Source organism: Typopeltis vanoorti, chromosome 9, assembly GCF_054136105.1.
Source record: "Typopeltis vanoorti isolate ZY-2024b chromosome 9, IOZ_Tvanoo_1.0, whole genome shotgun sequence".
Classification (NCBI taxonomy): domain Eukaryota; kingdom Metazoa; phylum Arthropoda; class Arachnida; order Uropygi; family Thelyphonidae; genus Typopeltis; species Typopeltis vanoorti.
This window is the reverse complement of record NC_143557.1, coordinates 50,748,413-50,762,249: the sequence shown is the minus strand read 5'-3', so window position 1 is coordinate 50,762,249 and position 13,837 is coordinate 50,748,413. Positions and strand designations below refer to the sequence as shown.

At 33.9% G+C, this 13,837-nt stretch overlaps 1 protein-coding gene across 3 annotated transcripts in view; it reads right to left on the bottom strand.

Annotated features, from left to right (window-relative positions):
• Helz (Helicase with zinc finger) overlaps positions 1–13,837 on the bottom strand; it is a 492,230-nt gene that overhangs the window by 169,807 nt on the left and 308,586 nt on the right. For all 3 annotated transcript variants that reach the window (XM_090397541.1, XM_090397543.1, XM_090397542.1), the window contains 2 exons: positions 13,307–13,431; positions 2,440–2,646 (listed from right to left, as the gene is read on the bottom strand). In XM_090397541.1, coding sequence (XP_090253667.1) covers positions 2,440–2,646; positions 13,307–13,431 — 332 coding nt within the window. The remainder of the gene's footprint in view (positions 1–2,439; positions 2,647–13,306; positions 13,432–13,837) is intronic.

Here is a 13,837-nt window from a genome sequence, read left to right as displayed (position 1 = left end):
ACAAATCCCACCTTTCGGGCAAAAGGAATCAAATAGTGTGTAATTGTGAAAGTTAAAGTGAATAGTGCTTGGGGGAGTAGAATGGGTTTCTGTCAAGAAAAGTAAGTGGGGTCTTGTAGACTGGAGATGGAAATAGACATCACTGAGGTTTGAATGGAGGCCATGTATATTGGTGGTGTATTAGGAAGGTTCTGCAAGGTCTGATGTTGACAGTCATGCACATTCCTTATGCAATTTTTTATAATTAAATGTCCAAGTGTTATCTCTACTCTGTTGTTTTTCTTCCAGTTGTTGCCGTAATTTTCTATATTTTATTCCCACTGCATTAAATTCATGGTGGTTATGAATGCTGATCTGCTCACTGGCATATTGCAAGTCACTCTGACTAGGTATGGTCGATTCATTCCACCATTCAGTGTGTTTGTGGGCTTAAAGTTCACTAGTATTTTCAGTGGTAGGCATGTCACAATCAGTAGACATTAAGTCACTGATTGAGAATCTCTTCTATATTTTTTTTTTTTTAGTACAATGATGTTATGTGAGAAAGTATTATGAAGCATAACAAAGCAATGCTCTATGCTATTCGCTTTCCGAGATTTAGAAACTGTTTAACAGAAGGGAGGCACAGGGGACAAGAGAATAGTAGGCTGGGTTGATTAGGAGTTTTATCGCCAATTTATCAATCTTTGCACAATTAGTGTGCATCAACTAGGATGCAAAAATTGCACTGAAGTTTTTTTTTTTTTTTTTCCCCTGTAATCTCCAGCTTGTAGCTACGGCATTTCTAAAATGAGATAGAGAGACTTAGCTGTCTGTCAGCGCTTGGGTTTGTTGCAGCCATCCTTGCTTGGCCAATATTAAAGTAGAAAAATCTTTTTGTTGAAAAGCTCACAGTACTCAGTTATCTTAAGTTCCTTGCGTTCCTTTGAATCTATTGCTGTACTGTCTTTTGAATGAAAAATTGAGCAAAATTCACTTTAAACAACAGTAAAATTAAAGAGCACAAAATCTAGCTGGCATGCGAGTTCCTCCATTTCTAAGCTTTTCAAATAGCCTCCAGAAAAATTTGCTACTTTTGTGATATCGGTTATCTATATTCTTTCCAAGTATTCCCATGACTTTTACACATAGCTTATTTTCTTACCATTCTCCCTGTATTCTCTAGGGCCTCTGCAACTTGCATGCTAGTCATTTTCATATGCTTTCTTCTTTTGCAGCATCAATTCTAACTTTTCAAGTTCCAAAAAGTTCTGAATTTTCTATCCTCGCAAACAACTTCACAGGCTTCCTGACTAAATCAATCAGTATTTTTTCCCCCCCAGTGTGATTCTTTTTTTCAAACTCATTTTGTCTTTGTTAGGAAATACAATTGGACTTGTAGAATCATATATACAAATATTATTATATTTGTCTATGTGATTCTATAAGTCCAATTGTATTTCCTAACATATAAAAAATATAATGTTCAAAAAAATAAATAAATAAATAAATAAACAACACCTAAATAAATAAATAATAGAATTTAAAATAGAACATGAAGTGAAATGTTAATGATATGATAATTATATTGGTAATGTGATCAGAGCAAGTGGCAGGATGTAGAATGAAAACAACAGTCCACAGAAAAGAGGATGGAAGAGAAATATTGCAGTCATCATACTAACCAAAGTTATAATGGAAAGACATAACTGAAAACTGCTGTGGAAAAGACTCTATAGAAAAGATATCAATGTCAAACTTTATCTGTTGTCTATAGCTGATTCACACTATAACCAATCAATAAAAAATATCTATAAAGAACATTGTACCTATAAAAAAAACTCAAAAGTTCTTTATAGGTACAATGCTATTCTAAAAACAATTCACTAACAAACCATTCCTATACAATGAGTTTGTTACAGTGAGTCAACTGTACTTGTAGCAGTTACATTACTGCAAATGATATGCTATAAAGTTTGGTACTGATATCTTCTTCTAAACACAGCAATTTTTAACTATATTTGTATTATAATACTGCTAAGTATGATGACCAGCATTCTCTGCAGTGTTCTTTTGAAGTGCTAATAAAAAGCAATTCCACAAAAGTGGAAAGAGTGAGATTAACAGCTATTTTAATTCAGGAGATAATTTCTAGACATGAAACAATTCAAGTTCATGAACAAACAAGCCAATGGAAACACACACACACACACACACACACACACACACACACACACACACACACACACACACACACACACACACACACACACACACTTGTTTTGCCTAATTAACAGTATTTATCTGCACACAGTATCTCAATGTGATATACTGGCATCAAGGACAGATTCAAGAAAATTGAATTTCTTCATTACCAAATGAATATCTTGAAAATAAACACAATATTCACCATCAGTTCTACAATATTACTTTAAAATATGTTTGTTATCTTTTGAATACCTGTTGGAATGTGTGCAAAGAAGAACCTTCGTATCATCATCTGCTAATATCAACTTTATGGTCTGAGCTAAGGTAAATGTCTTCCCTGTTCCAAAAGGTCCAATGATTAAAATAGGTGGTAGTCCAATATTCAAAGATGTTGTAATGGCAAGCACAGCTTCCTTCTGTTTAGGATTCATCCTAGAATCAATATTTATATTCCACTGCCTGTCAAAAAAACGTAAAATGTTATACAAAATATCACATTCATAAGCAGTTAATCTTATTTATTAGAACAGTTTCTTTCATACTAATATTAAGCACCAGCAATTCAGACTATTCTCAAAGTACTTGGTTAGCTAACATACTCAGGATAGCTTTTTGAAATGATGGTAACAGATTACAATAAGTCATGCACAACATTATAGGTTAAAGAGAAACTTAAAAATAATAAATTCATCACTCAATTGATTTTTTTGAATTAAATGCAGAAGCAACAAATATTCATAGTTTCATAAGTAATAAGTATTCATTATTGTTTCATACACAAGTAGAAAAAAAAAAAAATGTTTGCCTTTTTAAGTTTCAAAGACAAAGATAAATACTGTTTTGCTACTTACCTAAGAAACTATAACAGGTATTTATTATCCTTTCATTTAATTTTTTTTTCCATTTAATGTACAAATAAAGCATACTATTCTCTTTTCTGCTTTATCTGAATATTTAATCAGCTATTTTCAAATCTCTCTCTCTCTCTCTCTCTATATATATATATATTATATTACATAAGGTTTGACTTTAAGACACTGGTTTATTAACAAGACTTTGTGCTATAGCAGCAATGGATATAACGGCTTGGGGGGGGGGGTAAGAACAAGAGAAGGAGTAAACTCTTCACACAGCTTTCTAGATCAACTGACTGACATGTGGAAATCCAGAGCCACAGAACTATTTTAAGAACTCAGTATGTGATAATATTCGATGTCTATTAAAGACACGTGTTATGCAGTTTGAAAAATCTGAGTTTTTCAAAAGGTTTGTAGGACCCATCCTCATTTGAAAAACCCCCTATAAAAATTCCTGGGGTCATAGAAAGAATATGAACTCAGGTCTTTCCAACCAAAGGGCAAAAGGTATATCCTTGACACTGTGAGAATACAAAGAAATGTAAAATGAACAAGCAAAGGTGGCCATGTAAAGTAGGAATAGGACATAACCTATAGCAGTGGTTCTCCACCTTTTATGCTTCACGTACCTCATGGAAATGTGTATGTAATTGGCATACCCCATGTATAGGTATATAAAACTATAGTTATAGCATAATAATGGGAATAAAATATATATACACACACACACACATTAAATTTTGTATTCATAAATTACATATATTGATAAACACCAAGAGTGATATAAACTGGGTAATCAGTGAGATGGTTGCACAGTTCATGAATGGTTGGGGTTATCTTGCTAAGTAGAGTCGCAAGTCATCATCAACATCCAGCCAGTTCTTATATTTATTTTTTAAAGCAGTTAAAGATGAAAAACCAATTTCACATAAACAAGTTATTGTTGAAAGGTACCAAATATTTGACTCAGGTTAAATATTTGTCAAAAACTAATCAATGGCTCTTTGGAATGAATGCTTTTTAAACTATTGTCACAAAATATCTCAATCAACTCTTCTTTATTGGACAATGGAAGCTTACATTTTAGCAAATCAAATGCAAAGGGTCTCGAATCCATTCTTGCATTTCATCAGGAGGTGGAAAATATTGCCTTATAATAGTTTTATGAGTGCTTAAGTGAACTATTATTTGTTGTCTGATGTCGTCAAAGTCTGCAATCATTTGCTCATTTTCTTTAAGAAATGAATCTAGTAGCTGAAATTGGTCACAGCTGTGCTTTTTAATTCAGTTTACCAGAGATATTTTTTTTTTTTTTACCATGGCCTCTGTTTTCTTCTCAACATAGAACACATCAACATTGTCTCCTTGCAATGATGAGTCCCAAATATTCATTTTCAAAAATATCAGCCAACCGTAGAAGCCATTCCCGGTCTTATAGTCTCAAAGAAAGTTGAAACGTGTGGTCCATGAAAAAAAAAAAAGGTATACTTCGTTGTGGAGTTCAAATAAATGGCAAAGAACATTTCCTCATAACAATGAACATACTTCTGTGTGAAGCAGCAATCGCTTATTCAGTTTTAACATTTCTTCACGGATAATTGAAAAAAGTTGAGACTTTAATGGTCAGATTTTGATTTGTACACTTTCATCCAGAACTCTTTTTAAATCATCAGGGAAAAATTTAGCTATCAGAGCTTCACAGTGAAGATAACAATGCACGAACTTACATTCTGGTGCAACTTGTTTTATATGACCTGCTAGTCCTGCGATATAACTACTCATTACTTTTGCTCCATCAGTACATACAGAAATACAATTTTTCCATTCAAGGTTGTTTTCTGCAAAAAATGAATCAATCGTATTAAAAATATCCTCACCCATTGTAGAAGGTTTGAGAGACTTACAAAACAAAATATCTTCAAATATCACATCCTGGAATTTTCCATGCACAAAAATAAGTAATTGAGCTAGCCCAGCTACATCTGTCGACTCATCCACTTGTATGGAAAATACACTGAATAGCTTGAATGAGTTGGCCTTTAATATTGCAGGCCATATCTTTAATTCTCCTGGAAACTGTGTCATTTGACAAAGGAATGGTTCTGACAAGGTTTGTCTCTTTTTGACCAAACATACAAGAAGCTTATATAAGTAAAGTGGATATTAGATTTGACATTATAGCAAAGCCGAATGTTGAAACTATGAAAGTATTATTTTAATAAATACGAGAAGCTATTTCTTCTGCTGCTGGAAGAATGAGTGACTCGCCTATTGTGTGAGCCATTCCAGCTTTGGCAATTTGAAGGCTTACTTTGTAAGATGCTTTAAGTGCACTTTCATTTTTTTCTACACCAGAAAAATGCTTAATTGCGGTTTTTCTACTACTCAAGTCTTTCAAAAGACGTCCAAAATAGCTTAAGGGCTTATTTTGTAAATGTTCACATTTTATTTCAAAGTGTTGCTGTAAAAGAGATGGTTTTATAGAATTTTGTGACAGGACTTCAAAGCAGACAATGTACTATGGATTTAGTTTTATTAAATTTCCTGTCCACGTAAAGCCAAATTGTAAATATGATTCATGATATTTAAATTATCACTTGACCGTTTAACATTTAATGTTCTTTTAGTTACTGTTGAATCCACCTCTTTACTCACATTGCTTTACAAGCAATCGGCTCCAGCTCCATGTTACTTTTCTTCTTAATTATCCATTTATTCATTTCAAGGCACTTTAAAAACATGTTCATTTAATTTCACAGTAAGCTGAAGAATAAAAATAACTTTAAGCACATCAAGTGAAGTAAATCACAACAAATACATAGAGCAGTAAGAAGGCACATTCACTCACTTAGAATGGATGTTAATGTTTTGACTGGACGATCTGTTTGGGTAGGTTTGGCTCTCAGGTAGGGAAAGGGAGGGAGGATTGACAAATGTATATAGACATGCACTACAGCAGCGCACTTCATCACTCAGTTATCAGAAATTAATCAGTATCAGTGTTGCCAACTTAGCAACTTTGTTACTACATCTAGTGACTTTTGAGCTCTCATGGCATATCTCTAAGGGGTACGCATACATGACCTTGAGAACCCCTAGCCTATAGTATATATTAAAAAAATAAAATATATATACACACACATATAAACCATTAACGTGTATGCAAAACTGAGAAAAGCAACTTTCTAGAAATGAGGAATCTTACACAGTTCTCTTGAAATCGTTGTTCCAAGAAAAAAATTACTTCATGGAATTCTTAAATTCTCCAGTCAGAACAAAAAAGTATATAATTTTATTTGCCTTGATAACACCAGTTATGTTCATGTAGTATTTCTAGAATTCCATTTCGAGCTCCACCTCTTTTCCGCTCATGCTTCTCTATCTTCAAATCTGTTGAATATGAGCTGTTCAGGTAGATGACTTTCAATTTTCATTCTGGTTTACTGAAAAACAGTACAGATCTTCAACTAGGCAATGAAATAGCATGACATTTGATTATGTTCTAACATCATATTTTGTGTGCAGTTTCAGTCAATAACGTATATAATTTAGTCAACTAAATCTCAAACTGCCTGCCTGGTGCATGATGAGTAAGTGAAGACTGGACAATGAGCAAACATCATGTGTGTATTGCTTTCCTTTTTTTTGCACCAAACACTATGATGAAAGGTCACAAATTTTTAGATGCATGACTGGTCATATTTTAATTATTATGAAACATGTTTCTAAGCAATTTACTGGGAATTTTAGAAGAATCATATACTAAAATACAAGTCATCAGATGAACATAAACTTAAAAAGAGTGGGGAACCATTTCATAGGTACTTTCTTTAGATCACAATTTCAGCCACCAGAAAAATTGTCACAGAATTATATATATAAAATATTTATTATAGCACTGAATTGGATAATTCTAGCGAATACACAGAAGCCCGATCTTTAATTTTTGCTCAAATACATTTGGATTATCTCATTATATTCTTCATACAGTGGATAAAGCATATATATTATACAGGAAAATTAGCAAAATACTGATTTCCTGTAATTATCAACAGAAAATGCAAAAATGATTCAACAGTATTTTGAATGATTTCTATATATAACTGCCATTTGGTTTACTGTTGCGCATTGCTGCATACATACATTTAACAGCATATTCCATATTTAATCATTTCATGGTACATTTATGAAAAAATAAAGATATGGAAGTAATGTTTATATTTGTTTTCAGTATGTCTCTGCATATACCTGAACACAGCATAATAATACTTCACATCTTTTTCCTGTACTGGATTTGATGCTATTTAGAATATGTTTCAATAGTGTCGTGGTCTTTATTCTTTCATATGCAACACTCTTTTTGTATCATTTTACTCTTTTCCAATTAGATTGTGTCTATATTTTTTGGTATTATGCATTTGAACATACAGCTAAATACTTCAAAGGAAAATGCTTTAGTTTACTTTAGTTTGTTAATTTTATGCATACTGCATACTGATTACTATATAGAAGAATACAAGGAAAAATTTGAAACATAACTGAATAAAAATTAAAGATTTGGTAACTGTCTTTATGGATTTATTCATATTCTACACATTAATATGATAATAAATAGTGCACTAGTGTGTCATCTCAGCCACAGCTTCTGCAGTAATAAAAAAAAAAATAAATAAAAATAATAATAATAAAATTCTGGTGTACTTTTCTGCACTACTTTTCATCTGTGCAACTGCTATCACTGTATAAATCCCCAATTTATACAGTGAATTACACACTGTACAATACTGCTCACACATTTGGAGTGGTGCACTAAAAACTTCACTAGCAGAGGACAATCAGAGTAACCGATGATCCTTTCCTCACAGAATTATTCCAGTCCCTATCTCAGAGAGTTTCAGTTTCTATCCTATGCCTTGCCTACTAATACTTTCATGGACAAATGTTAATACAAGTATAGTTGCTATCATTCCTCTACTTACAAAACGGATAGTATGCAATGGCAAATAAGCTCAGTTAGTGGAGGTGAGTAATTATGGGGGGGCTGTGCAGCTTTTTCTTTTTGTTTCTCATCGATGGGTTGAGTTTCCTATGACACCAATGCAATCTGGTTGTTTCTCCGTGCATCAGAGAATGCATAGAGAAAGTTTTAATACCACTGAATGTTTTTGTTGTCTTTCGCTAAATCAGAAAAATCTCCACCTTTCTTGCTTTCCCTAAGGAGAAGCTGCAACATCTCAATTATCCAGATGTCTATCAGATTCCTTGCTCATGCGAGTTATCTTATTTCGAACAAATATGGAGATCTGCTTTTATTCAGCTAGAAGAACACAAGTCTTATATTCAATACCTTGAACCTGAACAGCTGGACTTGGGGAGTATGCTATCAACACTAGACACAGTTTATTGGAACAAGAGAAGAGTCCTTCACAAAAGTTAGTTCCTCATGGAACAGCTTTATAAGGAAACATGTGAAACTTTACTTCACTCTCCTAATGGTGGAGACAACATTTGTCTTTATGATTTATATATTTTTTTTTCATTTTTTACATAATCTGGAAACCCTTCTCTAGAGACCAAATATGGAACTTTTCAGGTCAAGCCTCCAATAAGCAGGATGGTGGTCTCTTACAGGCCAATGAAATTCATCTCCCACCTAAAGACAATCACAAACATCTATACCCATGGCAGTATTTGAATTCACAGCCTGTTGTGGTTGGAGAGCAGATATGCTAACACATTCAGCCAACCAGGCCAGTAAATATACTAGTAATGTGTAATATAGTGTTAGTATTACTTCCTGGCCTCCATGGAGTCTAAAGACTCATCATGGGAAATCAAATACTCACAGACCACATAACTATACCTTGCCTTTTGCCTTGAATACATTCAATGTTGGAGACTCATTACCAACTCCAGCAATGCATTCTACTTATTCACCACCTGCCAAGCAAAAAAAAAAAAAAAAAAAAAATCTCCTTTGCACTTCCTTACAACTTCTGTAAAGATGACCTCTCATTCCCTCATCACCTACTATCCTGTGATATAATTTCCCTATGTCTATTTGATAGATTCCTCTTACCACCTTATGTGTCTCAATAATCATATCACTCTTCTCCTATCCACCAAGCTATGAAGACAACATTTCCTTAACCTGTTTTCACACTAAATATCCCAGGGTCCTGAGAGTCTTAGTTATTCACCTATGCATCCTTTGCAATGTTTCTTTATGACCAATATAGCCAAATGACGAGATCTGTGCATAGAAATTCAAATAAAACCTAAATAGTGCTTTATACACTGGAACTATCACCTCCTTGCCCATACACGTTAGTATTCTTCACAATTACAGCAGCAATTTTCTGGGTTTTTGAGATGTGTCCCCTGTACTTAATTCCCTATCTGCCAAGATCCCTAGATCCCTTGCCTCCTTCACTTACCGAAGCAATATGATAAACCTCATTTTCTCTGGCTAAAGTGCATAATTTAACACTTAGGAACACTGAAATGACAGTCTCATTCTTTAACCCCAATTACCAACCTACTCAAATCCTCTTGTAACATCATATTAGAACAACTTTCTGACATTGTTTTTCCTAACAGAAATTGAATACCTCTCTCATTCCCTGAATTATATATCATTGATATATAAACAACAGTGAACCCAGAACAGAACCCTGTGCTATCCAACTCATAACTTTTGGGGGGGGGGGGACACTGCAACCCTCCTTCCCATACACAACCAGAGATGGCTGCTACCTTATAACCAAGTTTTGAAATGATCCCTCCCTATCCTGCCCAATTTCAACAGTAGTTTATCATGTGGTACTTGATTAAATGCTTTAGCAAAATGAAGATAAATCACCATATAAGCATCTCTGTCCAATACATTAGTCATCCTATTATAAAATGTAACAAGCTACTAAAACATGACCTTCCCTTAACAAAATCCACACTGCTCTCTTAAAAGCTTTCCAAAAGGCTTCATTTGGCATAAGTAAGATATTAAAATAGCCGAAAGCTATATTCTCATAAGCTCTTTGGTAAAGTTTGAAACATAACTTGCTTTCTATATTTTGCAATAAAAAAAAATATGGATAGATCCATAATATCCTCTATTTTAATATCTTATTTATGCCAAACTGAAGCCTTTCTGCTCAATACTTTAGTAATTGATTAAGCATCTACCAAGAGTTCAATTATGATGATTAATACTTTCTGACATAGGATTGCCAAGGTATTGAACAGTCTTACCATCTTATTCTTGTTTGGTAAATGACAAGAACAGTTGGCCCATGCATGCCAGTGGTCTGTCTGCTACTGGCATTCTGAGTAGAGGCTTAGCTCAATGACTACTTGCCTCTGATTGTGCCAAGCAGATGCTTTCGGGTGGAGTTACCAGATCCAGACAGTAATCCTGTTTGTGGCACTGACAAGTTTGTAGTTAGTGGATGGTGGCCTTTTAAAGGTCACATTTTCTAAGTTTCTAGAACTTGGGTAGTTTGAACATTTGGTTCCTGCCTGGAACAGTCTGAAACAGCTGTCAGGTCAGTGAAACCTAATTTAAGCACTAATAAAAGTGATTAAATTAGGTTTCACTAACAGACCCGTGTGTTTTGTGCACACCAAGGAAACTTCAATGCTGAAGGTTATATTTTTATAAGTTCTTTGGTGTATTTCAAAACCCTCAAGTTTCATTCTGTTTAATTATCAAAATATGTAAGATATATAAAACCATTTGTCTTTTCAGAAACATGCTGTATATTTCCACACAAATAAGTTTCACTGTCCATATTTAAATGATTCTCTGCATTCCAGGAGTATGTGAATTTCTTTATGTTCCTGTGTCCCTTTAATATTCAGTAGACACAATTAAAATTGGCAAGTCTTTTCAGAAAAAGTCTTGGATATTCTTCTACAACACACGTGCCGTGTTGTGCTTTAAACTGAATTTTTTGCCTTCTTGTTTATTTTCATAACTTATTTTAACAATGTCAAATGAACTATTAACTATAAAAAAAAAACGTTTATTAACTGGCTTATATTTCAAACCATCATCTTCAGAGCACAAAGCAACATGTTAAAGCAGATAGTTTCACCACTAGTTGTCCTAGTATTCCATAATACTAGAAAGTGAATATTGCCTTACCTTGCAGTGAAAATAACTTTCTAGATGGTTTCAATCTTATTACACCTGTCATAGTTAATTCACAATAAAGGTCTAATACTCAGGAAAACCACTCTTCATTAATATGTACAAAAATGTACATTTTCTAGGTGGTATGCTTTGCATTATGGGATACTTAATTCAAGAGCTTGCATACAAATAGCTATACCTGAAGTAGAAGTACTTGCAAACTTTTGCTGTTTACATGCGTTAAAGTAAAATATCGATCAAAACAGGAATCCTACAGAAAAGCCTGATAGAATTATCTCAAATCCCGATACAGTTACCCCACTTAGATATTTCTAAGCAGTTTAACTATATTCTAAGTGGTATAACTGAGCAAAAAGTATATTTACACCACTTACATATTGCTGAATGGAAGGAACAAAAAGGCTTCTGCAACAGAGTCAGCATTCTCGAAACTGGTTCAGAAAGTAACTCTCAGTATAATGCAGGACAATATACACTTCGTAAGAGGTATGTTCTGTATTATGAGATATTTAATGAAACTTTTAATATAGTTGTTTACTCTCCATGTACACATTTATTTCTGAGACTACTTCATGTGCAAACTTTCACTATTTGCTTAGACCAGGGGAAAAGATGAATGAAAACAAGAATTATTTCCCTGTCAAGTATAATACACTTTGCAACAAAGTATATTATTATTAAGAGAGAGAGACCTCCAGATAGTAGGGGAATCATTGAGGAAGGCCACATACTACACACACCAGCTATCATACTTGTTCTTGAATTCATTCACACTGCTTATATTTTCATATAAGGAATTACAGGGTGTTCGGGATAAATTTGACATATTTATAATTAATTATATTTTTCCGTAAGTTACATGTATTAACACACACTTCTCTTCATTTAAAAGGTTGGACCCTTCTTCATTCATATACAAGATGTCAGAAAGGATGGATAGCTGGAACCCACCTGAATCATGGAAGAGAATAACTTGTATCATGATGATTCGTGCCGGCCATCAAAATAAGGATATTTCGACTGCTGCCCAATGCTCCCTGATTACAGTAAAAACAATCAGGCATGAACTAGAGACTTGCAATGGTGACTACGAGGATGTAGCAAGAAGAAAGATCCCTAGCAGACGATCTGATTGCGTTCGTACAGCAGAATTCCTCGCAAATCTGCAGGAACGGGTGTTGAAGAACCCTGGCATTGGAATTCGGGCTTTGTCACGTGAAATGAATGTTGCAGCCTCTACTATGAAGCTTGCACTCAATGAAGACCTCCGCTACCACTCATACAAGCGCCGCTTGTATGAGTAGTAGCGGAGGTCTACGACTTCACCAGTCCTACGATATTTCTACGACTTCACCAGTCCAAATGTTTGGCCTCCAAACTCCCCAGACCTTAACCCCATGGATTATTTTGTATGGGGCGCAGTTGAAAAAGACACCAATCGCACTTCCAGTAATACAAAAGCCCAGTTAATGGATAAAATTAAAACAGTTTTTGCGGCCCTTCCCAGGGAGACTGTAGCATCAGCTTGTTCGAGGTTCCGAAGCAGGATTGAAGCTGTGATCCATGCTAATGGTGGTTATTTTGAGTAAATCTTGTTGATAGTATTGTAATTAACTCTGCCTGTAATGTTTTTTGTCAATTCATTAAATTTAATAGATACAAAGAAGATTTTCTTTTTCCTTACGAAACTGTCAAATTTATCCCGAACACCCTGTATATTATAATTTTCCTGGGTATAATACAAATACCAGCAATGAAGTACAAAATATGATGACATAGTAGTGAGAAAGTACAGAACCAGACAAAGCATCCAAGGAGAGTTGAACAGTCTTGAAAGTTTATATGCTTTTGCACCCAGATCTTTCCTATCAAGTTTTAAGGCATGCAGATGCTGGCATTATCTATTTACAATACTTCATTCTAAATAAACTTATGCTACTTCATCTTATGATCATAATAAGAAGTATAATGGAAGAAATTTGCATCAGTCTTTATAACTGACTTAAAATGAATAATTTTTATTTTATTTTTTAAATGAACATCAAGCTAGCTCCAAAAAAAGAGAAAAGGTAATATTTTTCATTTTCATAATAACAAGGGGCATTACTTCTGAGGACTCCAAGGTATGGGGGGAACTTTATCCAAATCAGGAAATACTAAGTTAACAGGATTTAGACTGTCTAGAGCAAAATGCATTTCACAAATTGGTAGTCTGTTTAACTGGAATTGTACCTAGAAGAAAAGAAAAGAAAGAGATATTAAGCATTCAGCATTTCAGTATGACATTTGTTATATCAACAAACCAACTTAACAAATAAAAACCTACATCTTTCACTGGATAATTTATATCTACTATGGTTTCCATAAATTAAAGAACAAAGAGCAAATTCATGATAACTCAAAAACTGTATGGTGAATTTTTATGAAATTGAGTGCAAAACAGCATAACATGAGATGCGAAAGAAACACCCACAATATTTAAATAAATAGCTTAATTCAGTAACAAATGGATGCATGAAAACAATGGTCAAAATAAGACTACCAAAGTACACTACTTTTGAGAGAAACTTGTGACATGAAATTAAGAATTATCTACACATGAGCACAATAAAAGTATATTTAATATACTGCCAGATAT